The sequence below is a fragment of the Macrotis lagotis genome, chromosome 8 (genome assembly GCF_037893015.1).
Source record: "Macrotis lagotis isolate mMagLag1 chromosome 8, bilby.v1.9.chrom.fasta, whole genome shotgun sequence".
In the NCBI taxonomy this organism is placed as follows: Eukaryota; Metazoa; Chordata; class Mammalia; order Peramelemorphia; family Peramelidae; genus Macrotis; species Macrotis lagotis.
In genome coordinates, this window is record NC_133665.1 from 168,016,253 (window position 1) to 168,043,361 (window position 27,109).

At 40.2% G+C, this 27,109-nt stretch overlaps 1 protein-coding gene across 21 annotated transcripts in view; it reads left to right on the forward strand.

The window, feature by feature from the left end:
* MAGI1 (membrane associated guanylate kinase, WW and PDZ domain containing 1) overlaps positions 1 to 27,109 on the forward strand; it is a 682,760-nt gene that overhangs the window by 603,993 nt on the left and 51,658 nt on the right. For all 21 annotated transcript variants that reach the window (XM_074198792.1, XM_074198793.1, XM_074198809.1 and 18 more), the window contains one exon: positions 23,051 to 23,082. In XM_074198792.1, the coding sequence (XP_074054893.1) occupies positions 23,051 to 23,082 (32 nt within the window). The remainder of the gene's footprint in view (positions 1 to 23,050; positions 23,083 to 27,109) is intronic.

The following is a 27,109-nucleotide window of genomic DNA, read 5'->3' on the forward strand; positions in this document are numbered from 1 at the left end:
GGAGGTTGCATGTTGGAAAAGAGCAGAGGTGAGGCTTGACACCAAGACATGAATGTAAATTCTTTGAGCTTGTACAACTTGTCCTGAGATAAGTCAATACGGGATATATAGGAAATAAGGACACAATGATTGGAGGAATGATAATGACTGGGGGGATTAGAAAAGGCCTTTTCAAGGGTGTAGCCCTTGAACTGAACCATTCAGATGGTTTGGGCATGCCAGAATGCAAAGATGAGAAGATCCAAGGCCATGCATGGAATTGGGAGATGGAATATTTTGGCAGCCACTTTAGCTGGAGTGAGTTCTTACACTCATTAACCAAGACAGACTCAATCTATAGCAGGAAAGGACTCCAAATGCTAAATAGAGAAGTTGATGTATTACCTTAGAAGGCAATGGGGAGCCAGTTAGAACATCAGGAGCTGAGGACTGACATGGTCATATCTGCACTTTAGGAATAGCCATCTGGCAGCTGGGTAGAGGATGCCTTAAAGAAGAAAGAGCCTAAATGAATGCTTGTTGATTGATGGATGGATTGGATGTAGGAAGACCAATTAGAGTATTGCAGGAGTGCAGGTGAGAGATAATGAGGGGACTGTCATCCTGTGAGTGAAGAGATGAGGATGGTTGTGAGGAATGGTGAGGAGGTAGACTCAGTGATGTAACAATTTCTAGTTCCATTTTTCTGGATACAAAGTAAGTGAATCGAATTTCTCTCGTGCACATTAACCTTGAAGACAGCTCTTGTGTCCCTTTAAGTCTTCATAGCTATTGGCTAAATACCTAAATGCCTTGGTTTTCTTTCACTAAGCTCTGAATGGCATGATTTGGAGGCCCCTATATATTAGTTACCCGCTTCCATATTTGACATCCCAGTCATGATACTCATCAGGTAAACATCACCCACAGACTCTTGGTCATATCCATTCATTCCTTTGGATGGAGAGAGATAGAGAGACAAAGAGAGATAGAGTGAGATTGAGATATACACATATAGCCATATGTATGTAATAATCACCCTGATAATAACTAACATTTTAAAGCATTTATTATGGACCAGATGCTGAGCTAAGTCCTTCACAAATATCTCATTTGACCCTCATAACCTGGGATGTATGTCTTGTTCTCCCCATTTTTCAGTTAAAGAAGTTGAGGCTTAAGTGACTTGTCCAGGGTCACCCAGCTAGTAAGTATCTGAGCTCAGATTTGAAATGAGGTCTTACTGACCAAGCTTGGTTCTTTCTCCAATGCATCAAGTTCACAAAGAGAGACGTACCTATAGCTGCACATATGTGCATGTAATATGTCCTATATATACTTACATACATACATGTGTCTGTGTCACTATATATGCATATCTTCCTACATACATGCATGTTGAGAGAGACAGAGATAGAGAGTTTCAGTGTATAGAGCACCAGCCTTGTAGTCAACAGAACCTGAATTCAAATCTGACCTCAGACACTTACTAGCTGGGTGATCTTAGGCAAGTCACTTAACCCTAATTACCTCCCATCTAGGACCTTCTGTAGTCATCCGATTCATATCTGGTCATTGGATTCAGATGTCTCCAGAGAGAAAGTGGGGCTTGTGACTTAGCCCAGGACCCCCTCACTCCAATCTATTTCACTCACTTGTCATGGCATCACTTCCCTACTATCATGGTCTTCTTCAAAAATGAAGGACAAGGGGTGGCTAGGTGGTACAGTGGATAGAGCACTGGCCCTGGGGTCTGGAAGACCTGGGTTCAAATTTGGCCTCAGACACTTAATAATTACCTAGCTGTGTGGCCTTGGGCCTTGTAAAATAAACAAACAAAAAGAATGTAGGACAAAAATCATCATCATATATATGCATAGAAATGAATTCAAATATATATTATCTGTGTATGCATCTCTCACACACGCATACATACACACACACATTCACTCTAACTTCACCCCTTCTAAAATATAGGTGTGCCCACAATCATGGTGCTCTTGATGTAGTCTGATCAGGAGAGTTCCATAGGACCACTGCCTCCCTCCTACTGAAACTCCTCCTTCTGTTTTTCCTAGTCTTTTTATGGGTAACATGCCTTGGGGGGCAGATAGCAGGGCTTGGCATCAGGGACTTAAAAGTTCCAAACCCAACTTAGGTTTTATCATCCATGGCAAGTGATTTGTGGAAGTGCAGAGAGGTTGATCCAGTGCTCTTTCCATATTAATGCCCCTATTTCAGTTTATGATATCAAATCTCTGCCTCAAGCTACCTATTTTCTCTTTCTCAGCTATTTTAGGGGTAGGGGGAGGGAGTTGTGATGAAGAAAGAGCTCTTGGGTGAAGAGGCAAGCAAGTGAACTGAAAGGAGGTAGAGATGCCAAGATGTCAAAACTAGAAAGGAGATAGGGTGTCTCACACACAGAAAATAAATAGCAAATAGGCCAACTGACTGCACCAGAGAGTTTGTAAGCTGCTGTCATGTGATAGCAGTCTAGAAAGATAGATTGGAACCAGATTGTAAAGTTTAAATAAGAAACAAAAGTCATTTGTATTCCATCTCTCTAACTTTGCTGTTGTATCTTCCCTTAGGAATTTTCTTTTTCTATGTAGGCCTCTGTCTGGTAGGGTAGCCTTGGATGTATCAAATCCAATATGAGGGTGTCAGGGTTTGCAGTTTCATGTTGCCAGAGCTCCCAGTGTGGAAACTCCCTCCACAGACACAAATTTCATCTCATCTATCTTTATCTTCATCAACTCTATCTCTATCTACACACATGCATGCATATATCCATACAGTGTGTCCATGTGTTACACATGTGTATCTGTGAGCATACATGTGCAAATATGCAAACAGTATATGGACATATTACATTTCCATCTCAAACTCTCTATCTATCCATAGCCATGGCCATTCATACTTACGTGTAATGTGTATGTTACCCACACCTGTACACACACACACACACACACACACACACACACTATGCTTATATGTAACTATATTTCACATACTGTCTTTTGTCAGAGAACTGCAATATATTTTTTGGAGGCCTTCCACGGTCAAATTTAATTTCATCTATTTTTATTTCCATCTTGTGTCCCTACCCATAGATTTGGCTCTACACATGTTTATATCAATATACATGTTTATGTTTATATACTTGTGTTCACATACAAACAAGATGTCTACATATATAATATGCATATGTCGAGGTGTAGATATAGTCCAAGATAGATGGAGATAGAGGTGAAATTTGTGTCTCTGAAACGAGTTTCCACGTTGGGAGTTCTGGTAATATGAAATTGCAGTGCTCTGCATTTTGGATTTGATGCATCCAGGGCTATGCTATTCAACAAATAACCTTCATGTATAAAGGAAGTTCCTGAAAGAGACACAGCAACTAGGGTAGAGAGATGAAATATGGATGACTTTGTTTCCTATTTAAACTGGAGAGAGGTTGGGGGAGAGAGATAGATGATAAATAGAGAAAGATTAATGGATACTTAAATGGATGAACAAATGGATAGATAGATGGATGGATAGATGGATAGATAGATACACAGAGAGAGAAATAGATGAAGGATTAATGGATACGTAAATGGATGAATAAATGGATAGATGGATGGATGGATAGACAGATAGTTGATAGAGAGACAGAAATAAATGGAGAAATAGATGATAGATAACTAGATATAGGATTAATGGATACATTAAATGGATGAATAAATGGATAGATGATTAGGTAGACAGATAAGATTATGGAAATATATATATATATATATATATATATAAAGAAATAGATGGTAGATAAATAGATGAAGGATTAATGAATATGAGAGAGAGAGATAAATGGAAAAGAGGTGGCTACATAAATAAATGGATGATAGAGAGAGAGAGAGAGAGACAGGGAGAGGGAGAGAGACAGGGAGAGGGAGAGAAATAGATGAAGAATTGATGGATATATAAATGGATGTATAAATGGAAAAAGGATGGTTAGATAGATATTTTTGGAGGCTGGGTCTCCATTTCTTTCCCAAGACTGATTGAAGTCCTGTGGCCACCTGTAGACCTGACCATTCATCAGGATGGGAGCCTTAACTAACTCTATTTTTGTAACTTGGGCTGATTCACCTCTCTAATCTCAGAGGCTCACCTTATTGGTGCCAGACTTAATGTATACCTCTGGTGAATTTTAGCTTAGAATAGCCAAACTCAGACAATCTATGGTCCTCAAGCTCCCCAATATCTTAAACTGCCACCTGACAACTGCTCATCTTCTTATTGAGCCTGAGGCTCAATGAGCTTAACTGACTTGACTGTTGTCCACCAACCAGTAAGTTTCAGAGTCTTGCCAGCTTCCTGACATCTAGTCCATCGCCCTGGCTGCTATCCAATGTTGCCATCCTCTGTCCATGGCGGGAGTGATAGCCGCAGTCCTTGGACTCCTTGGAATGAGCTCAAATGCCTATTGAGCCTTTTTTATGAAATTATTTTTCTTTTAAGTTGAGTCCATCCCCATTCAACTTTACATTTGGCTTGATTAGTCTCATTTATTCTAGAAGAACAGGAAGCAGCTGGAATTTGGGGAGAGAAAATCAGAAGGATCACAGTATTTGATCTCTGTAATGAGAAACTTGTTGAATTCCATCCTTGCATTTCGTGTTTATGGAGCACTTACATATTTCATGGCTAGCCATGAATTTCTCTGCAGTTTCTTTATCTTGCCATAAATGGCAGTCTTCAATGTACTCCTTCAGGACAGTCTATCATTTTACATCATGTTCCCCATTAAAAGGTTCCATTAAACTGCCTCATCATCCTTGGCTCTCTCTCTGCATCTGCGCATCATAAATGGGCTCAGCATTTAAAAGTTGAGCCTAAATGGAGATTCGGTTGGAGTGAAGAGAGACAAAACTGATTCCCATGGCCTGCTTTGGATCTGCTAAAAGAGGAGACAGAATCAGGCCTGAAATTAAATAGTGGAGCAAAATGTTTTTCTGAAGCTGCCCATAGTAATAGCCATCCCTAAGCAGAACTTCATTAGAAAACTGAAAAAAGTCCAAGAAAAGAGCTTTCTTTCATCTCTAATCCCTGTAATCATTTAGGCCAGAACAGATATTATATTCACCAGAAGAATTAGGAGAAATTTAATATCTGCATGGGAGGGAAAATGTTACTCAAAGCTCTGTATTTATGCCTTTCACTTTGGAAGAATCTGACTCCTATGTAAATGGTTCCTACACAGAACAGACTGGAGATTAAGGGATTGGGGGGGGGTGTCTGCCTTTCCAATCATTTTGTATAAAATAGGGACAAGAGATTCCTTGACAAATATCTCTTCATTGTGAATGGAGCCCCATGTTTCAGGAGGCTCCATGGGTTTCCTCAACATGTGAGATCAGAACAAATGTTACTGCAAGACAAAAGGGTGATCATTTTAGTTTGGGGCATTGTCGCTGCTGTTACAGTTAGTAAAGTGAGAGAACTCCCATGTGAGGGAATTCTCTCTGCCAATGCAGATTGGCATCTTTTCTGGAGCTTGTAGTGTTCCAGAGTACAAGAGATTCCCTGAATTACCCAGGGTCATACAGTCATTGAGTGTAAGGGGAGAGGCTTGAATCCCCATCTTGTCCTTGAAGCTGGTTCTCTGTCCTTTATGTTCTTGCCTGGTCCTAGGGCAGAAACACCCAGTAAGGAGAGGCTCTGTGATTTCCCCTGGGAGTGGAAGCTCAGGACTGGACAGCTCCTTCCCTGAAATCTATGGTTTCCATTAACTTAGGCACTGAAAGGTTTAATTTCCTTTTTCTACAATTCTACAGCCAATTGGTATAAAAAGCAAAACTCCAACCAAGGTCCTCCCACTGCATTGCCAACTCTCTGTCCACTACCTTATATTGTCTCATGCATCTATAGTCATATGAGGATAAGTATTAGACCTGTGATTTCATTTGTATTGGGAACTTCCAAGGGATGATGACATTCCCTCTACCAAATCAGGTCAGCACGTGCCTTGAAGTAGTCGAAATGACTTTCCTGAGCTCTGAGCTTTACAATTTTAATCAGTTGAGAATCATTCCAGATTGAATAGGTGCAAAATGGATTTTTATGATCTGCCTGATCATATGATCTGCAAAGTCAGAGGTGAAATCAAATAGCAGATCCTGAAGGTTCCCACAGCAATATCCATCAGAAACTGGAAAATACATAGCCTCTATATGACAAAAGTGGGACCTTGAACTTGGGTCTTTCTGTATTGGATGGCATTTTTCTGTCCATTATTTAGCAATGAAAAAGAATATTTAGAAGTTTTTGAAGATCTTAAACGGCATTATCTGGCTTGAGTCTCACCACAAGGAAAGTAAGTAATGTAGACATCATTCCCATTTCACAGATGAGCAAAGGGAGATTTAGGTAAAAGGACTTACTGTGGTCACACAGTTAATAATTCTTGGGAGCAGGATTGAACCTAGGTATTCAAGCCTCCAGGCCTCTTCAGTTGCCTTGGTGCCATAAAGTTAATTAGAATGGCCATTGAAGAGTGTATGGAGAGTTCCTTCCCCACCCCCTCTATTTAAATATACCAAAGGACAGAAATTGAAATGTCCATCTTTCAGTCAACTCCATTAAAAATCACTTAAATGATTTATAGAACCCAATAGAAAACCATCCAAAATTACATTTATTTAAGATTTTGTTGCCACTTGTATTTTAATGGCAGTGACCAATACTGGATTGAATCGCAGTTTTTCAGAATGATAAAGTAGCCCAAATAAATGTGGTGTTTTAGTGAGCAAATCTCCCTTCCAGGATGCATTTTTTGATTGTGCTGATAAGGTTGAATGTGAGTTTTTCCTTTTCTAAGCCTGTGTGGCCCTGGAACCTAGGAAGGCCTGCTGGCCGGTGCTGCCTGTGATGATAATGAAAAGAAGGAACAGCAGAGGGCACAGCTGAACCTTTTTCTGGACATCCCTCACCAAAGGCAGTTGGATTTCAAGCCTGTTCCTTGAGAGATCAAGGAACTGACTTAGCATCTGGATATGTTCAAGAACAGGTTTGGAGATGAGAGGAATTATTCAGTCTCCTTTCCTGGGTCAGATCCTCTGTGGAAGACTTTCATTATGCTGATGTGAGGAGCAGGAAACCCATTGTTATACCCTTCCCCTACTCCATCCCACATTGTACTTTGAATGCTAAGGAAAGGCCATAAGGGCTCCAGACCAATTCCATGGTTATAATCATCAGTCAGTAAGCATTTATCGAACTCCTACTGAATGCTTGGCAATGGGGACTAAGTACAAAGACAAAATGAAACTTCTGCCCAAGATGACAGCGCATATGTATCAAGGTGTATGCAAAATAGATGTACTGTAATCTGGGAGAAAAAAATGGAGGGCATCAGAAAAGTTTCTTGGAGAACATGGGTTTCTAAATTTTTCAGATAATTTGATAAATGTATTTCAATATGACTGATTTCCTTTCTGATCTTATATATTTGATTTTACATATTTAAAAGCTTGAGAAAGGTCCATAAACATCAGCAGGGCTACCAAATGGGTTCATAGCTCTCAAAATAAGTGAAGAACCACTAATAGAGAAGGTGGTATTTCTTGAAGGAAACTTAAGAATTCTGAGAGTCCTGAGTTAGAAAAGGGGAACATTCTGGGCATGTGAAAGTCAGGACAGGAAAGATGAAAGATGGAGTGCTATGTGTGAGGAGTTGTAAAGCCAGTTTTGCTGTAAAGACAGATTACTCACCCCCTCCCTTTAAAAAATATTTTATATCTGAATCTAGAAGTAATGTAAAGTAACTTGAGTTTGTAATAAATTCTAAAGTCACCAATCTGGGGGGGGGGGTCTTGATATATACCTTAATGTATCTTTTCTATAATTCAATCTTTTTTTTTTTTTTTTGCAAGGGGTTGAGTGGCTTGCCCAAGGCCACAAAGCTAGGTAATTATTAAGTGTCTGAGACTGGATTTGAACCCAGGTACTCCTGACTCCAGGGCCAGTGCTTTATCCACTGCGCCACCTAGCCGCCCCTAATCCAATCTTTAATTCAAGAAATACCTGTCTGTGATTTATCAGGTATCTGATTCACAATGTATAAGTGATTTGCCTAGAGTCCTGGGATCATAAAAATGGACCTGAAAGGTGCAGGGCTCAAAGGAGCTTTTTAATTGTCAAGTCCAACCCTTTTAGTTGCAGATGAGGAAACTAAGACCCAAAGAGATCACACATAGTCACACAGTGACTAATTTTTAGAGAGAGGATTTGAATCAAGCCTTCTTGACTCTCATAATCATCATCATCATCACATTCCATTAAAGGGTTCATGATTACTTCCCTCGGCCCCATCACTCCTTTTCAGGTAACCCAGGACATTCTTTCCCTGAGTTATTTTGAGTTCTGATCCTATACTTTTCCCTATATATTATAATGCATTTGGAACTCAAACCTTCCCCTCCTGACCTGGAAGCCAAAATAATGACCCGGGAGCTAGCTGCCTAGCCACAAATAGGACTGCAAACAGTTTCTCTCGTCTCACTAGACCATCTGGGAACTGTGATGGAGAAATAGAAGGAAACTGGTTAACAACAACAGCCTTTATTCAGTTACATAGGGAAACAGTTCAGCTTGAAAGACAAGAAACTGCCTCTGATAGGGAGGCCAAGCCAAAAGGCTAAGCTGCAGTCTCTGAGATGAAGGAATACTTTTAGTCATATTAAATCAAGAGTAAAGAAAAGTAAGCCTAAACTAGAAAGTCTTTTATAGAACAAGAAATTAACTTATTTTGCATCCCAATAGGAGGTAAACTCTTGAGAGTAGAGACTGGCTTATGTTATTTAATTTTTCTTTTGCCTTCTAAATGTTCATTGAGTAATTGATTTAAGCCTTCTGGCCTCTCTGTGTGCAGGATGGAAAGAGGGGGAGAAACCATTTTGTATGAGAAATGAAGACCTCAGTTCCTTTCTGAGGTTGTACTTGCTGCTACAAAGTAGAAGTTATTTTCTGAAAGGCTAATACCTATCAGATCATAAAGGACAAAATTGTTCTCTACAGTCTGTGCTAAGTGAGTGATCTGTCTATGGACATGTAGTTTAATAGGAAATTATAATTCTCTGCTGATGCATGTACCCAGATGGCATGTCCAAGACCCAAATTTGCTCCCTAATGCTGCCACCATCCCTCATTCAGACCCTCACCTCCTCCCCCATTGCCTGCTGCAAAAAGCCTCTTAATGGGTCTCCTTGCTTCACTACCCATTCTTTCCTTAATCCATCTCTCACCTATCTCCCAGAGTGATTTCTTTGAAGTACAGGTCTGTAGCTAAGTGAATCACAATGGCTCCCTATTACCTCTTTGATCCTATATAAACTCATGTGTTTGATATCTAAAACCCAGGCTTATGATCCATTATTCCTAACCCTCATAATACTCCATAGATATTCAGTCACATTCAGTGCTCATTCTGCTGTGCTACAACCTTCTTGCTTTTCCTCCTACGAAACATTTCATTCATGCATTCATTCAGTGGAGTTTCCTGGAGGATGTCAACTTTGGGAAGTGGTAGGGGGAGGGGGAAGAGAAATGTCCCAGAGGAAGAAATGGGAGAGCACCTCTACCCACTCCTCCACATTGCCTTTAATAGCCTCTAATAATAATATCAAGAGCTTATTATAAAAGCATTTCCTTCTTCCAATATTTCTATTCTCTCATTCTGTAAGAAAAGTGGTATATTGAGTAGTATTTAGTGGAAAGATAAAGAAGACACTTGTTCAGACTTTATAGCTACATTACAACCCAGCTGCAATTATATAGTACCCGGGGCCTTGTAAATATGTCCTGTGGAGAAATGGATGGCATTCTAGAGCGGCATTGGCTAATGGTATGCCCAGCCTTTCACCTTAATGTCACAACAAAGCCTGGCCCAGGTGAGAAGAACAGTAAGTCATTAACCCCTGAGGGCTACTCAAAGCTCTGGGCAAGATAAATAGGTTGTCCCCATCCAGTTCACCAGAGATAAATGATCTTCCAAGAGAACCCTCTTTGATATTGGTAGCCTAAGTCCCTTTGGTAGCTTCACAGAACAGACTACATTCAGAACCAACATGGTGAGTGAATGAATGAATGAATGAATGATGCATTTATTAAGCCCTTACCATGTACAAAATATTAGATTGGTAATACAAATAGAAAAATCTTGCAATCCCTACTCTCAAGAATTCACATTTCACTGGGGTGACGACATGTAGGAAAAGAGTCCATGGTCCTTAGTACAAAACAGATGTTGATGCCTCTTCTTGGATAGCATTTCCACTGTTAAAAATCTATCATTTTCTGATCTTGAACCATTTGACAGGGCCACAGACTTTGACAACAAGAGGATGCATTTTCTGGAGCAGTTGCCAGGCTTCCTCTGTCTTCACAATGCCCATGACTAGAAGAGTCTTCCTAAGACTCTCAGGTTCAAGGTCTTGGTCTGTCTCCATTAGGGTATGAGGAGGGAAGATGGTTGATGGATAAGCATGAGGTAATTTGATTTATCTGTCATGTACTAAGGGCTCCTTGTTTCTTCAGTTGTTGGCCTTGCCTGGAGCAGATTTTTGCCAACTGGCAGTGATGATTCACCCTCTCTCCACTAGAATTTTTCCTCTTGAAAATGACCTCCATTTTGAAGAGGGATCCCAAGCCAATCAGCCTTCATTGTCTCTTACTTTCCAGACTTCAACATCATGCTCCTGCTGGGGGATATTCCCCCATCTACCTTTTATTTCACTTCTCTTTTGTTTATTGTCTTTCCTCACAAGAAAGTCAACTCCTTGAGGATAGGGACTATCTTTCTTTTTCCTTCTATTTGTAGCCTAGCATGTAGTAAAGGACCTGGCATATGCCCCTCTTGGACTTTTTTCTTTGCTAGACCTGAAGCCAGAGAGAGTTCAGTTCTCTTCCTGCCTCTGATATTTATTTGCTAAGTGACCCCTGAACCTCATTTTCTTTACCTGAAAAATTAGACTCAATTCAACAAGAATTTATGGTTATTAGCTGTTGCTGCTGCTACTACTACTACTACTACTACTACTACTACTACTACTACTACCACCACTGCTACTACTACCACTTACATTTGTTGGATGCCTTTAAGCTGCATACCAACAGAAGAAATACACAGACATCTATAAACCAGTCTCTGCCCTCATCAAGCAAACATCCTATGGGGATAATGAGAATGCACATATCTCCTATGTCACATGATTTGTAGGAGCAGAATTTTAGGGCAGGTTAGGACTTTGGAGGCCAGCAGCTCTGGGCCCTTCATTTTACAGAAGAAACTGAGTCCCAGAGAGATTAAGTCACCTGTCCAAAGTCTCACAACTTGTAGATACCAAGGCTTCAAGCCTCCATCTTCTGCCTCCAATTCTGGTTCTTCTTTCCTGTACTGCAGTTGTGAGGCTCAAATGAGCTATCTACAAAGCACTAGGCAACCCCTTCAAGACCTACATAAATGCCAATTATTATCAGTGTTATTAGCTCAGAAGTTACATATTTTAATTTATCAGATAGCTAGGTGGCACAGTGGCTAGAGCTCCAAGCCTGGCATGGAACAACTCATCTTTCTGGGTTCAAATCTAAACTAAGATACTTACTAACTGTATGACCCTGGGTAATACACTTAACTATCTGTGCCTCGGTTTCCTTATCTGTAAAATGAGCTGGAGAAGGAAATGGAAAACTATTCCAGAATCTCTGCCAAGACAAAATACCTGAAAAATAGATTCAGTTCAGCAAGCATTTATGGTTATTACCTACTACTACTACTACTGTTACTTACATTTGTAGGGTGCAAAACGCTTGATATCCTTTGAGCTCCAAGTCAGCATCAGGAATACAAAGACATCTGGTTAAGATGAATAGGTTGTTCCCATCCAGTTCACCAGAGATAATGATCTCTCCAAGAGAATGGTCTTTGAGATCAATAGTCTAATTCCCTTTGATGACTTCACAAAACAGATTACATCCAGAACCCTATAGGGAATGGATGAATGAATGAATTGAATGATGTATTTATTAAGCACCTACTATTAACAAAACATTGTGCTGGTAATATAAACATAAAATTAAGGCAATCCCTACTCTCCAGGAGCTCACATTCCAGGGGAATCATTAAGGTTCAGTCATATTTGGAAAAAAAACTGAATTTTTTTAGTTTATCATGACTATTTCTGATGTGATTTCCTCTGGTACTTGGTATCATTTTCCCTGGGATACCTCAGGACTACTGGAGACTTGAAATTGCAGAACAAAAGAAGAAAATATTTGTTCTTTTATTGAACATACCAAGCCATGTTCTTCATTCTAGAAGTTTATATGTTTCATTCTTGCTGCAAGGACCCTTATGTCTTTTAGTGGAAATCATTTTTTTGCCTTAAATCTGACCTGGTCCAAATACATACCCATTGAAAGAGATCCTTGCTTCTCCCTATCCCCCAGGGTCCCTGCTGGGACTAGCTGTGACTTCCTTTCTGTTCTTTGGAATCTCCTTAAAATGCAAATACTCTAGTGAAGAAGTCTGTTTCGTTCTGTGTTTTTTCCCCTATGTTTTTCATCCTTCCATTATTAAAAAAAAATCTAGACGACAAGGGTGGTACTGATTTTTTTTCTCATTTTGTAAAAGCAGGGTTAATAGCCATTAGAATTAATTATTTAGAGCGAGTTGGTTTGAAATTTTTTTTAATCTGCAGATCGATTTTTGTGTTGCCAGGCAAATCTGTTTGCAGTTGGCATCGTATCTTTCCTTCATCACTCTGCATTTGTATTCCAGTTGATCTCTTACTGCTTTTATTCAGGATAGCCTAAAAAAGAAAAAAAAATGAAACACTACTCCCAGACTCATGACTTTTCATACAGCATCATTTGAGCCAATAAATATTGCCCTCTAATGGGCTTTCTCCACCCTCTACCACCCCCTGCACACGTTATATTTTGATTTCTTTTCAAATCTGTGCTTTCCAAAATTGACGCCGTCTTTTTCCACCTGGAGCCCTGCCCAGAGTAGAGGAGAACCAAGGGAGTGACCTTCTCCTCTGATTCCCTGTTAGTCCTTCCCATCAGCTGGCCTGTATTTGCAGATGCTTAATGAGTTGCACTGATTAGAAAAGATAACTCTAGGAGAGGAACATTTTGCTATCTGCAGGTGGATGTGTTTGTTCTTTCTCATCTTTCTTCTTTGATGCCACTATGCCAGCAGGGTAGAGCATCAGGAAGAAGAAGCAGAGGTAGAGAGCAGGGTCTATGAGCATCACCCATTGCCCTCTCTGCTGGAGGAGCTTTCTTCCAAAGCCATGGCTACTTAAATCCTATGGAGAGTGCTGGTGTCAAATGCTATTGACTTAGTTAACCTGTGTTTGGTTGCATTTTTATTTGTAAGATATTTCAGAAGAGTATTTTGATCTGGGGGTGGCTAGGTGGTGCAATGGATAGGGCACCAACCCTGGAGTCAGGAGTACCTGGGCTCAAATCCAGCCTCAGACGCTTAATAATTACCTAGCTGTGTGGCCTTGGGCAAGCCACTTAACCCCATTTGCCTTGCAAAAACTAAAAAAAAAAAAAAAAAAAAAAAAAGAGTATTGTGATGTGGTTCAGTTTGTTGTAGGATCTCATGCTCCCCACCAACTGCATGTTTGCTTCCTCTATTTTAGAGGGTTTTAGCATAATCAGAGAGGGCTGATGGGACAAGAAGTATGGTTAGGGTACCATTTTTGTTAGCACTCCCAAAGTAGATTTCAATGTTTCATTTGGATTCAGTGCTTTCAGGTGAATAGGAAGAAGAATCAAACTTCACATATTATTCCAGGGGAAGCACTAGCAGGGAGGCATCATATACGGAGTTCTGGTACTTGGAGTCACACTGTCTGGTCTCTGAAAAATCACTAGCTATGTCATCCTGAATTTGTTGAGCATCCATGTGCCTTACACACAAATCTCACACAATTACAGAAGTCTAGAGTTAGAAGGACCATCAGTAACCAGCCAGTCCAACCCTTATCCACCCTTTACCCTCCCTACACACAAAATAGTGCCACCAAGTCATTACTTAAGGATTTCCAGGGTGGATGAATCTGCTATCTTTCAAGGCAATGCATTCAACTTTGGGGTAGCTCTAATTGTTAGCAAGTTTTTGCTTCTATGGCTCTTAAAATTTTTGCCATTTTGATTCAGATCTCCACTTTAACACATATTAGCTATGTGATCTTGGGCAAGTCACTTAACATATAAAACTTATACTTCTTTTTCTTGCAGAAAAGGTACTTGCTATTTATTAGTAGACAGTTTCTTACCCATGAAACCACAGGTCTCATTCCTTATCTCTAACCATTGCCCTACAGAGCTAATAAGAAAAAGGCTAATCCCTTGTTTTTATTGTAGCTTTATTTTTCCCTAGTACTTATCTTCCCAATAGAATGTAAGCACACTTGAGGGAGGGAGTTTTCTCTACGGCATAATACTCCAGATTGTTAAATAAATGCTTGTCAAATTAAATTACATTAAATTTATTTACCAAGTCACAGCAAGCTGCCATCTGCACTGGTGGATGGGGTTTCCATAGCAGGTTCTTCTTCATGGTGATGAAACCACACCAAATTCATTGGCATTGTCCCATTCTCAGTCTCCTGTATCAGTAACATTCATGCATGGGAAAAGGCAAAAAAATAAATGGGGAATGTTCTAGGCAGAGCTCCACCATGAACTCTGACCCAGCAATTGCACAAAGATCATTATTAACATGGATTTGGAAAGTTTCTCCTCAAGAGTTCCAAATGAACTAATCTAATCCTCCCCTTCTCATCCCTGAGAATCAGAAAGGAACAGCTAGTACTATCTCCTTCTGATCTGGCTCATGATGCATTCATGTGGAGAAGGGTCTCTTAGACCCTAAGACAAGTTTTCAATCCCCTTCACATCCCAGTTGCTCTCAATAGGGCAGCCATGAATTTTATAAATTATAATCAGAGTTTTCCACTTCATTTTAGCCCAAGGTCTTCAGTGATTCAGAGTATTGTTTGTTTTTTATTTGTTTTCTTTTTCTGTTGTTCGAATTTCTGAGGGTCGGTGTGACTGATCACAGCTTCAATTTGGGAGCAAGAGCTGAGAGGGTAGTTATTTACCTCCTCAGTTTACAGGAAAACAAACAGATCCAGAAAGCATCAAAGGATCTGAGACCTAAAGCTTAAAGGGACCTCAAAGGCCATCTCCACCAGTCCCCTCATTTTCTACTTGAGGAAACTAAGGATCAGTGAGTTTACACTAGCATTCATCACCAGGAGTTAGATTTGAACAGAAGGCTCTCTCTAAAGCCAATACTCTCTTCATTGGGAAAAATAACCATAATTAGAGGTATGAAGGCTTGGTGAAAGCAAAATTGTGAGTGATTAACTAGGCCAAGTTTTATTGTTTTTGTTCAGTTTTTTTCAGTTGTGTCTGACTTTTTGTGACTCCATTTGGGGTTTTCTTGGCAAAGATACTGGAATGATTTGTCATTTTCTTCTTCAATTCATTTTACAGATAAGGAAACTGAGGCAAATGGGTTGAAGTAATTTGTCCAAGGTCACATAGCTAGTGTCAGATTTGAATTCAGTTCTTTCTAACTCTAGTCCAGTGCTCTATCTGCCAGGCTATCTCCAAGTTTTGGAGACCAAGTTTTAAAAGCAATATGGTCTGGTGAGTAGTGGGCTAGTCAAGAAGACCCAATCTCAAATGCTACTTTAACAGTGTAAGATTATAGGATCGTTGGTTTGTAGTTTTAGAGATGAAAAAGACTTCAAAAGTCCAACTAAGACCAGAGAAATTAAGTCACTTGCTTGTCATACAAATACCATGAGCTAGGGTTTGAATCAAGTCTGCCAGGAAGCATTTATTACATGCTTGCTATGATTAGTAATTAGCAGGATATTGTATTAAGAAACACATAGAAAGGTAAACAATTGTCCTTGCCCTCAATAAAAACATACATATATGGATATATACATACATATATATTTATATTTGTTATTATATAGAAACAATATGTAGGTAAAGGAAGATTTTTAAGATACAGGCTGAATAATCAGAAGGGGCTATGAAGGCCTGGAAGAGTGTGGTGGGAGAAATAAAGACTTAAGAGAAAGATGTTTGCACAAGGTAAGGAGAAAGAGACAGAGATAGAATGTCAGACCAGAGAGATGGAGGGAAGGGGAGAGGGAGAGTCAGAGAGATCAGAGGGATGGGGTGGGGGGAGAAACATATAGACAAAGAAAGGAGAGAGAGGGAGAAAGGGGGAAAGATAGAGGGATGAGGGCAAGAATGAGAGAAAGACAGAAAAAATACAGAGAAACAAAGGAGGGAGGGAGGGAGGGAGAGAGAGAGAGAGAGAGAGAGAGAGAGAGAGAGAGAGAGAGAGAGAGAACCAAAAATTAATGAACTAATGAATGACTGAATCACTGAAGTCTTCCCAGAGGTGGTGATATCACAGGATTAGAATTCTGAGAGGCAGAAAGGAAAAGAAGTGAACAGAACTGGGAGGATGTCTCATGCAAATGCATGAAGGCCGAGGAGATGAGATGCAAAGTTGAAGAATGGTTGGTCGCATGGTTTGCTAAGAGCATTAATGAGACAGAAGGCATGTTTGTTCGGTGAAAGATATTTTGGAACCAGGTCCTGGAGGGAGTTGGATGTAAGTCTGATGAGTTTGTTTGAAAGTGGATGTTTTTCTATCAAACAGTTTATATGACATTGATTGTAGCCTTAGCCCTTTGGAAGTTGTTTGCAGTATTTTTCTTAAGCCTTGATGGTGAACACTATGTAGTAGGTGGTCATGATTGCTCCATCCTTTTAAATCTGAGGAGCACAAGCCCAAGAGATGGTCAGGATCCTCCCAGTAGACAGAGTAAGTGGAATTAGAGGCCTTTGTCCCTCTGCTTGGTCTCTATCACTTATCCACTTGGGATCGACAGCTTCTCACACATTTTCCCTTAACCACATAGAAAGATCACACTGAATCAGTATCTCAGAAGTCAATCAAGACAATCAGAAGATGGGGCAGCTAGGTGGTGTAGTGGATAAAGCACTGGCCCTGGAGTCAGGAGTACTTGGGTTCAAATCCGGTCTCAGACACTTAATCATTACCTAGCTGTGTGGCCTTGGGCAAGCCACTTAACCCTGTTTGCCTTGAATAAAAAAAAAAAAAAAAAAGATAATCAGAAGACTCAAAAATCTGCCTGGAACCTTGAAAGTTCACTTTGAGGAGTGGACCCAAATGACAAACAAATGTCCATAGCTGGGGGTGGGGGGAAGAGAAGGACAGGATCTGAAAGATTATTATACTATCATATTATTGAAAAACCAATCATTTATCTTTCTCTTTACCATTAAAAAAGTTTATGCAATTATCTACAAAGGGGAAGATTTCTTAATTTTTTTAATTAAGTTTTAATCATCAATATACAATTTAGCATTTGGTCTCCCCAAAGGAAACATTTTAGAACTTTGGGATTCAGTCTTTTTTTTTTATCTTATTCCTAAAACTTCTTATTCCTTTGCCTCATTGGCATATAGAGGTCATAGAAGCAGGACAGTGGATAGCATGAGACTTGGAGTTCAATTTTGGAGTTCAAATTCAACCTCAGGCACATGGTAGCTGTGGGAACCTGAGCAAGTCACTTAACTTTTCTCTACTTTAATATCCTCAGTAGTAAAGTAGAGATAATATAACATGTTCCTCATAATTCTGTAAGCCTCAAATGGAATATTTGTAAAGTCTTGTCCAAACCCTGAAATGCTATTGAAATGCTAGCTATTATTCATTATTATTTTAATGATGATGAAGATGACGACGGTGTTAATGATGATAACAATAATGATGTTGATGAATTTGATGATGATGATGATGTTGATATCATCTTTTTTGAGGGCAATACCTACTTCATTTTTGTTTTTGTATTACCAGTACCTGATTCATTGTAATCACTTAATAAAGCATTATTGATTGACAGACTTAGAGACTTTAGAGACCAATTGGTCCAGTTCTTTCTTCTCGCAGATGAGGACACTGAAACTTAATCAGTTTGCACAAGGTTGCATCTGGTAGTCATTGAAAAAAGCTAGAACTTTGAATCCATATTCCCTACATCCAATGTTGGACCCTTTGACCCAACCACCCTGTCTACTCTGCCCAGATTATCCTGAAGTCTCAGATACTATGCTAATGGAGGAAAAAACTCTATCAAGTTCTACCAGATGAGAAAGGTCTGTATTAGAGGCCTGTCATCAGACAAATTTTAGCCTTCCAACTCTGGCTAGTTGCCAGAAAGTGATGGGAGGATCCCACCCAGCTGATGTATTTTTCAACCACACCAATTCAGAGGAAAAGTCTACTGAGATGTAAAAAGTATAGTGAGTGTTCTCAGTAGAACAAACTCCATTCTTTTGAGGCTAAATAATTGGCTATTCTTTGAAGACACGCCTCTCTTTTGAAGTACTTGGAGAAATCTTTGAAGTGACATTTCTCTTTAGGTTCTAAAAAGCCAATAGAAGCATGGGATCTATCTCTTTTGTGTTTGCCTCTGAATGAACCAACTTAGCCCTTCAAAACAACTCCTATTTATTCTTTTCTACCTGGATTGTAATCAGTTGCATGAGTCATACAGATGGTCTTACTCATAAAATAGAGTTTGTGTGTTCAAATAAAAATAATTCCATAAAAACAGTGAGGAGCAGTATGGCAAAGGAGAGGGCATGCCTTGGTTTCCATAGGACTTGAGTTGAAGACATGGTTATGGCTGAAAATCTTGAGGGGCACTGAATATTTCAGTGTCCCAGGTAACATAATCACAGATTTTCAGAGTAGGATAGGTATTCAATAGGCTTCAAATCCAATCCATTCCTGAGAGAAGTCCTCACTATAGCACAACCTGTAAATTGTTGTTCAAGGCTGTCCTAGAAGAGATCCAAGGAGGGTCCCATCACCTCCCAAAGCAGTGTCTTTCATTTTTTAGCATTTCTGGTTTTTTAATGAAATTCTGAGTTCAAGTGTCACCTTAGATACTCACCAGCTGTCTGAACCTGGGCAAGTCATTTATCCTCTGTCTCAGTTTCCTCCACTGTAAAATTAGGGGCAGGTAGGTGATGCAATGAATAAAGTGCCAGGTCTGGAATCAGGAAGATTCATCTTTGTGAATTCAAATCTGGTCTCATGAGCCAGAGAAGGAAATGGCAAACCATTCCAGTATCTTTGCCAAGAAAACCCCAAATGGGGTCATGGAGAGTTGGACATGACTGAAAATGACTCAGCAACGAAAAATAAATTAGGCGATTGGACTCTATGACAAAAAGTTTCCTCTCTACTCTAAATATATGATCCTATAATTCTCCGAACTGCCCATTTGCAATGGTGGAGGGAATCTTCTTGCCAAAAGTTCCAGACATCCATGACATCATAAGTCTGGGTCAAAACTAACATTTAGAACACCCTAAGTCTACAAGGGAGAGCCGCTGATGTATTTCCTGTGTACAAGGCACTGAGGTTTGTATCTGCAGTCAATAACTACCAAGTTCCCTTCTAATTCTCAAATCGATGCAGAGGAAAGCAACCAGTATGGTGAGGGAATTGCAAATCAGGTCCTGGGAGGAAGTGTTGGATAGAACTGAACATATAGACTCCCAACTGCTTCCATAGAATCAGGAGAAAATTGAAATAACTTGCTCAAAGACTCACAAGGAGCACTGAAGGAGGGATTTGAACCCGGAACCTTCGATTCTTGGGTCAGTCCTCTTTCTCCTAGAGCAGTTTACATAGCCAGTGTTTGGATGATCCAAAAATGCATGAGTTGTGACTACAGAAGCAAGGAGTGTGGGGGGGGTGGTTTACTTAGGGGGGGTGTCCTCAGCATGGTGAGTTCGGAGCAGATGTCATTGGTCATCGAAATGCCTTTCTCTTCACATTCCCACTTCAGCTGCTGTGTGTGTGTGTGTGTGTGTGTGTGTGTGTGTGTGTGTGTGTGTCACTTGTGTTATAGTTAGTCGACTTCACAGTTTAGCAAGTCGCTTGCCGGAGAGTTGGACTCACCAGGCTACATAAGGGGGACCATGAATCATTTTCTAAAAAAGAAAGTTGAAATTTCCAAAGCAAATTATTCAGATTTTTGAAAATGTGTCCTGTGTGTTCCATAGATATCATCTGCTTTGAGCTTTCTGTACCTCAACTCAGAAAAGCCCCCATGGAGAAATCATTGCTTTTCAAGTACCAGATATATTGAGCCAAGCTAGTTTATCTGCAACTCATAAGAACAGCAACCTTCTGAGATGCAGATTTCTCTAAGGCTCCCTGTGTCTTTCTGTCTTTAACACTTTTTCAAATGCTAAAATAATGCTAAAATAAGTATGTGTTAAGCGCCTACTGTAGGTCAAATATTATCTCATTTGATTCTTGAAATCCTGAGAATTTGATCTTCCATTTTACAGTTGAGGAAACTGAGACAGGGGTGCAGTCATCTGTGGTCACACAATTAGGAAGGCACGATTCGAACTCAGGTCTTCCAGCACCCCATCCACTATCTTCCTTAGTTGCATTTTTTCATCTCCTTTCTCAATCCAGTTAACAATATTTATGATGATCAAATGAGCTGCCCCTGGCCACTGCTCCCCTCTTTGCACATGTAATTTGTTGAAATGGAACATCCTCTTGTTTTTTCCTTTTTCTTTTTTACTTAATAGTATTTTTTCACTTATAAAGCTAGTTTTCAGCATTGATTTTTGTAAGATTTTGAGATTCAAATTTTTCTTCTTCCTTCTTCCCCAAGGCAGCAAACAATCTGACACAGATTATACCTGTACAAATAATCATATCCCCTTATTAAAAAGTTATACATGTATTTATTTATCTGACATAGGTTATACATGTACAAGTGGGAATATGCCCTTATTAAAAAGTTATATATAGATATATGTGTGTGTGTGTGTGTGTGTGTGTATTCTCTGTGTGTGTATATGATACAGGTTATACATGTATAAATAGTCATATCCCCTTATTAAAAAATATAACTATATATCTGACATAGGTTTTATATATATAGTTCTATCTCCTTATTAAAATATAGGTTTTATATATGACATAAGTTATACATGAACAAATAGTCATATCCCCTTATTAAAAAGTATATTTATATATCTGACATAGGTTATACATATATAATTATATCTCATTAAAATATGTTTTATATATGACATAGGTTATACATGAACAAATAGTCATATCCCCTTATTAAAAATTATATATGTATATATCTGACATAGGTTATACATATATAATTCTATTGCATTATTAAAATATATCTTTTATATATGACATAGGTTATACATATATAAATAGTAATATCCCCTTAATACATATATATCTGACATAGGTTATGCATATATATATATATATATATATATAGTCATATCCCCTTATTAAAAATAGAGCTACATATCTGACATGGGTTATACTTATATAATTCTATCTCCTTATTAAAATGTATGTTTTATATATGACATAGGTCATGCATGAACAAATAGTCATATCCCCTTAATTAAAATTATATATATATATATATATATATATATGACAGAGGTTATACATGTATAAATGGTAATATCTTCTTTTTAAAAATTATGTCTATACATAGTTCATACATGTACAAATAGTTATGTCCCCTTTATTAAAAGTGATCTATGTATATATGTATAATTTATATTTAAGCAATTTAAGAAAGAGTATATATATGCATATATATATATATATATATATATATATATATATATATACACATATTTCTCTCTTGGGGATTGCACATGCCTGCCTATCATTTGGTTATATATATAAATTTATAGGTAGATAAATGACCCCTCCCTTCTTAAATTCCTTGTTTTGAGAGCAGGACCTTTTTTGCTTTTTGTATTCCTATCCTTTGTACTTTTCTGGTACCTAGTCATTGCCCAATGATTTTGGGGTTTTTTCCCTTTCATTAATTCATGATTCCTTTCTTCCACGAATTTCTCTAACCGAATCACAAGAGAACTTTTTAAGTTTGCGGCTCACTGCCATTAAGCATGGCAGCACATAGTAGGTGCTTAATAAACGTGTGCTAACTGAAACACGACTGATCCTTGGGTTGCCTGGGTCGGCCGAGTCAACCCCATGTCACCAGATAAATGATCCGGGTCGCATGGCCCTTCCTTTCTGCTCTTTGCTTCATCTTGTTGATCCCTTCTTGGGGAGGCAGGGCAGTGTATGGGCCTAGCCCCTGTCTCCCTCCCACAGTGACCAGTGCCCCCCCAAGTCAGATGTCTTCCTCTCCAGAGTCATGGGAAAGAGCAGGTGGCATGGAGGCACGAGACGCTCCCCCTGGCTCCCCGGCCTAGACTTGGAGCAAACTTGGGTTTGTGTTGCTAAATGAACTTTTGATGCCGGGGAAACAGGATCTGTCTTGGTTTGGGTGCTGGGGCAGCATGAGGCAGGTGGGAATGGACCAGCCCCTGCGAGAAACAGGCATTTGAAGAGGGTCCATTTTTAGCGTGTGCTGCTTTTTTTAAAAAACAAACATGTTTTCCTCCTGCTGTTGCCATTGGTGTGATAGAATTGACAAGCAGATCGCGTCAAAAGGAAATATCCGGGGCTTAATTGTAAGTTAAGTCTCTCGTAATCCAGGGGAGCATTTGAGATTCTGTCCAAGTGTTCAATTTCCCAGGCCGCTGAGGTCTGGATTTCTTTCCCCAGCCTCTAGGCTGCTGCAGCACCAGGCAGCATAGCTAATGCAGGCAGTTCCCCCTGCCTCTCTCTCTCTCTCTCTCTCTCTCTCTCTCTCTCTCTCTCTCTCTCTCTCACTCTCCCCGCTTTGATTCGATATGAACAGACTGGTAACTCCAATGCCAGAGAGGAATCTGACATAACTCTGCAGATGGCTATGTTCCATTGATACACCTGGGGATTTTTCTTTAAGGAAAAGGTACCATTTACATGCTAATGATCATTTTTTTTTCCTTATTGCCATTTTTTCAGGACTTCCAGTGCCCAAAAGGAGCCCAAAGTCGGTAAGGACTTCTCATCTACTCTGGGGTTTTTCTGGAGGGTGGTGGGAGGGGAGGAGGGCTTGGGGTGGATTGCTTGGGGGGCTTCATTTGATGTGCTGGGTGAGGGTACCTGAGGAATAATGCTGGAATCATTAAGTTGTGGATGTCTCTTTGGTGCAGCGAGGATGCTCTAAAACTGCAGGCTGATTTGTGGGCAGCCTTCAGCAGCCCCGGTAAAGCATGTTGAAACAGTTTTTTAAAAGGCACTCAAAGAAATAATCCACAACTGTTTCAGTAGGTGACTTTCTTGGCTGTTTTAACTTGAAATAAATGGCATTGTTTCCTTTGAAAGAGGATCCACCTTCGGTCTCAGTAGCATTCCACCCTGTCGGGTCTTCCCACCCTCTGATATTGCTATACTCTTTCCCTTCGTTTTGTCTGGGTACCAGGTGATGAATTATTTACAGAATAGAAAGCATGCATGTTTAAGAAAGACCCCCACGGTCTGGTGCCTGGATTTACATGGCCAGGGGAAGCATGGGCTGGCCGAGCGATGACTGCAAGACATTTTCTTGCTGGGGAGGACAGCCTTTGTTGTTTCTAAGTGATTTTAGCTGGACTGGATTGCAGGTGTATGATTCTTTAAACTCTCCTCTCTCTGTCTCTCTCCTTGTCCCTTTCCCTCCCTCTCCAACTCATTTCCCCTCTCACTCCCTCTCCATCTCCCTTTTCCTCTCTCCCCCTTTCCTTCCTTCCTTCCCTCTCCTCCTCATCTCCCTCTCCCTCTCTCCTTCCATCTCCCTTTTCCTCTCTCTCTCTCTCTTCCTTCTTTTTTCTTCTTCCCTTCTCTCTCCTCCTCCTCTCCCTCATCTCTCTCCCTTCCTTTTTCTTCCTCCCTTCCTTCTCTCTCCTCCTCTCCCTCTGTCTCTGTGTCTCTCTCCTCTCTCTCTCTCTCTCTCTCTCTCTCTCTCTCTCTCTCACACACACACACACACACACACACACACACACACACACACACATCAATCAATCAATCAATATGTTGCTCTCCTTGTACTCTGGATTCCTTTTAGGGGGGATTGCCTAGTTGATAGGTTAAGGGATAGGAGCTTGGAGATCAGAATGGAGAGCTTGGTGGTGAAAACCCGGCTTCCGTGGAAACGAATCCAGGGGCTACTTTAACTCAAAACTGGAAACTCTGCTGCTTCTGGAAATTCATCAGCGGAGCCGAAGCTTCCCATCTCATTAAAACGAGGGGGAGATGAGCCTCCCGCCGGCTTAGGAGGCTTAGGTGAGCACATCCAGAACTCGCCCAGCCTCTAAAACTTTGCAGAGGGTCTCTTGCCAGCTCCGACATCTGTAGCTCATTGTGTTCCACCTGTCTCAAAGAGCTCCTTAAGGAAGGAAGGGAGGGAGAGAGGCTGGGGGAGCCAGGGGGAGCCAGGGGGAGGGGAGATTCCTTTGGAAAATTAGAGGGAGCCTCCCACTTTCCTAAGCTCCTCTCTAAGTTCTTGTTTTCTCCAGAGGAAAAGAAAGAGAAAAATCCCTGGAATAATTAATGCAATTCCAATGGCTGGGAGCAGTGCTGATGAAGGCACGTGACTTTGGGCTGCTATCTCTGTCAGCTTGCATTAATGTAGAGTCCCAGAAGTGTCTCCCTGCTCAGACTCAAATCACAGAAATGGCCAAGCCTGTGTGTGTGTGTGTGTGTGTGTGTGTGTGTGTGTGTGTGTTATCCCTGTCACAGGCGGAGTCTAATTTGGTCTCCAATAAAATAGAAACAGGACTGAGAAAACCCATGGGAAGAGCCCCCACCTCCCCGTTCTCCTCCGGCCAAGTAGCCATGGTGATCCCTGGGATCCTCTATTTTTGATGTAGCATCAGGGATGACCAGATTCAAAATGGGAGGGATCCCGAGACCCTGGGAAGAATGAACTCCTCTTAATAATTTTCCAGCTGGCTCATCCTCTGCCTAGTTTAAGTGATTCATGGAAGTTCATTTGCATGTACCTGCTCCCCGGAAAGTCCTCTGGTGAGGCTTACTTTGTACCCAGGGGAGGTCCGACTGATGGAGAAGCTGGGCTCTGCTCTGAGCTCACAAAGGCTGCTTCATTTCCTTGGCCAGTTCTCTCTTGTGAAAGTGATGTGGTGAACGGCAGCCCATATCTTGGGTTGTGCTCCTAGAAAAACCCATCTCCATTGCCTTGTCTCTCTTGGCTGCCTAGTAGTCTCCTCAGCCTGAAGAGAGAGACCCCCAAGAACAGGTCCTTCCTTGGCCAATGTCTGTGTCAGTTCTGAGATGGCTCTTGTCACCATGTCACCTCATCCCCCCTGGCAGCTGTCTTACGGTGCTTCTGTTAAGAGGAATTAGCAGGTGTGGTCCATCAAAGTGCCCTTGCCAACTGGGATGAGGGGCAGCAGTTTGTGGAAGGATGTTATTTCAATGTCACTGCCTTGTCCCAGATTTTGACTTTGTATGTTTAATGATAGACTGTTCTGGAAAAAAGAAAATAATTTGGCTTTGGAATTCGATTTTTTGGGGTGGGGTTGGATGGAGTGGTTCATGGACATTGAGACACCAGCTGTCAGAATATCTGGAGGCCGGTGAAAGGATAACTTGAGACCAATCACAGCTACAGAGCCCACATGATTGATTGGCCTAGGAACATGGCAGAACTATTTATAAGGATCATAGATCTTGAGCTAGAGGGAACTTGAGAGGTTATCCAACACAAACCCTGTCATTTTACAGATGACACAAATGATTCCCAAAGAGGTGAACTGACTTAATCCCAATCCCAAAGCAAGATTTTCCTTTCCCCAAGCCCACAGTCTGAACCATGTACCACCTTGGTCATTGTCTCAGATTTGTGAATCTGACTTTGTCCCAGTAGCCATCCATTATGATTCATATATCACTGACCACGTGTTGGTTTGAGAGCATGATGAGTTGGTTTTTTGGTCATGGGTTCAATAATTTAGAGGTTTTTAATGACATCACAAAAGCATACCTCTTTGATCTGGTTTTCCCCACCCATAAACTTCTTGGATCTTTTTCCTTAATAAGGAATTTTACCTGCTGGATTCACCTTTAAGTACTGAATTTGGGAACTCACCCAAGACAAGATTAATGTCATAAGTACATTTAATGTGATCCACCGTAAGGTGATTTGAGTGAAACTCATGATTTTTTTTTTAATGAATGGTGGAAACAAAATCTGATCAGTTTTAGGGATTTTCATTGTTTTTCTTCATCTGAATCAGTCACCTGGACCAGAAATTTATTTATTTTTTTATTAGTTCTGATTCTCTCTTACTCTTCTATGTTAAAACAGGGATTGGAGAAGGATAGGAAATGGAAATCCCCAAATAATCTAAAACTATTCTAATTAGCTAATCATGATTCCTCTCCCCATCCCCCCACCCCAGTTCTCTGAGTTACAAAAGATAACAGTAGTGAGTTTTAATTTTATTTATTTTTTTACTAGACTCTTTTTTTCCCAATTCCCTCCATCCTCTGAAAGGCAGACATTCAGTAGAGGACCTAGTAAGATATGAGGGTAGAAAAGGGTTCAGAGTCAAGATTCAACAGAGTTTCCAATGGCATAAGAAATATGTGGAAATCTTGAGAGCTAGTGAACCCCTCTCATTTCTATTTCCTATTCTCTCAAAAATCTAGAGAAGAGACATTTTACAGGTTACTTGGTTTGGTCCAAGGACCAAAGTAAATTTTCTTGCCCAGTCGATTTTTTTTCCCCTTTCTTACTCATCAGTAACCAAGACCCCCCCTGTGAAATGCCATTTTTCATCCATAAGTGAGTTAATACATATAAAATTCTTCATCAGTCTTTAGGCAGTATATTATTGTTCCTATTAGATCCTAAAAATGATGAGACACCCAGAGTAAATGATCATAACTTGAATTTATATAGTCCCTTACAGTCCATAAAGCTTTGACTCTGTGACTTCAGGACTGTATTGTTATCATTATGATTTTTATTATCATCATCATCATCATCATCATCATCATAGCATGTTTTACAGATGA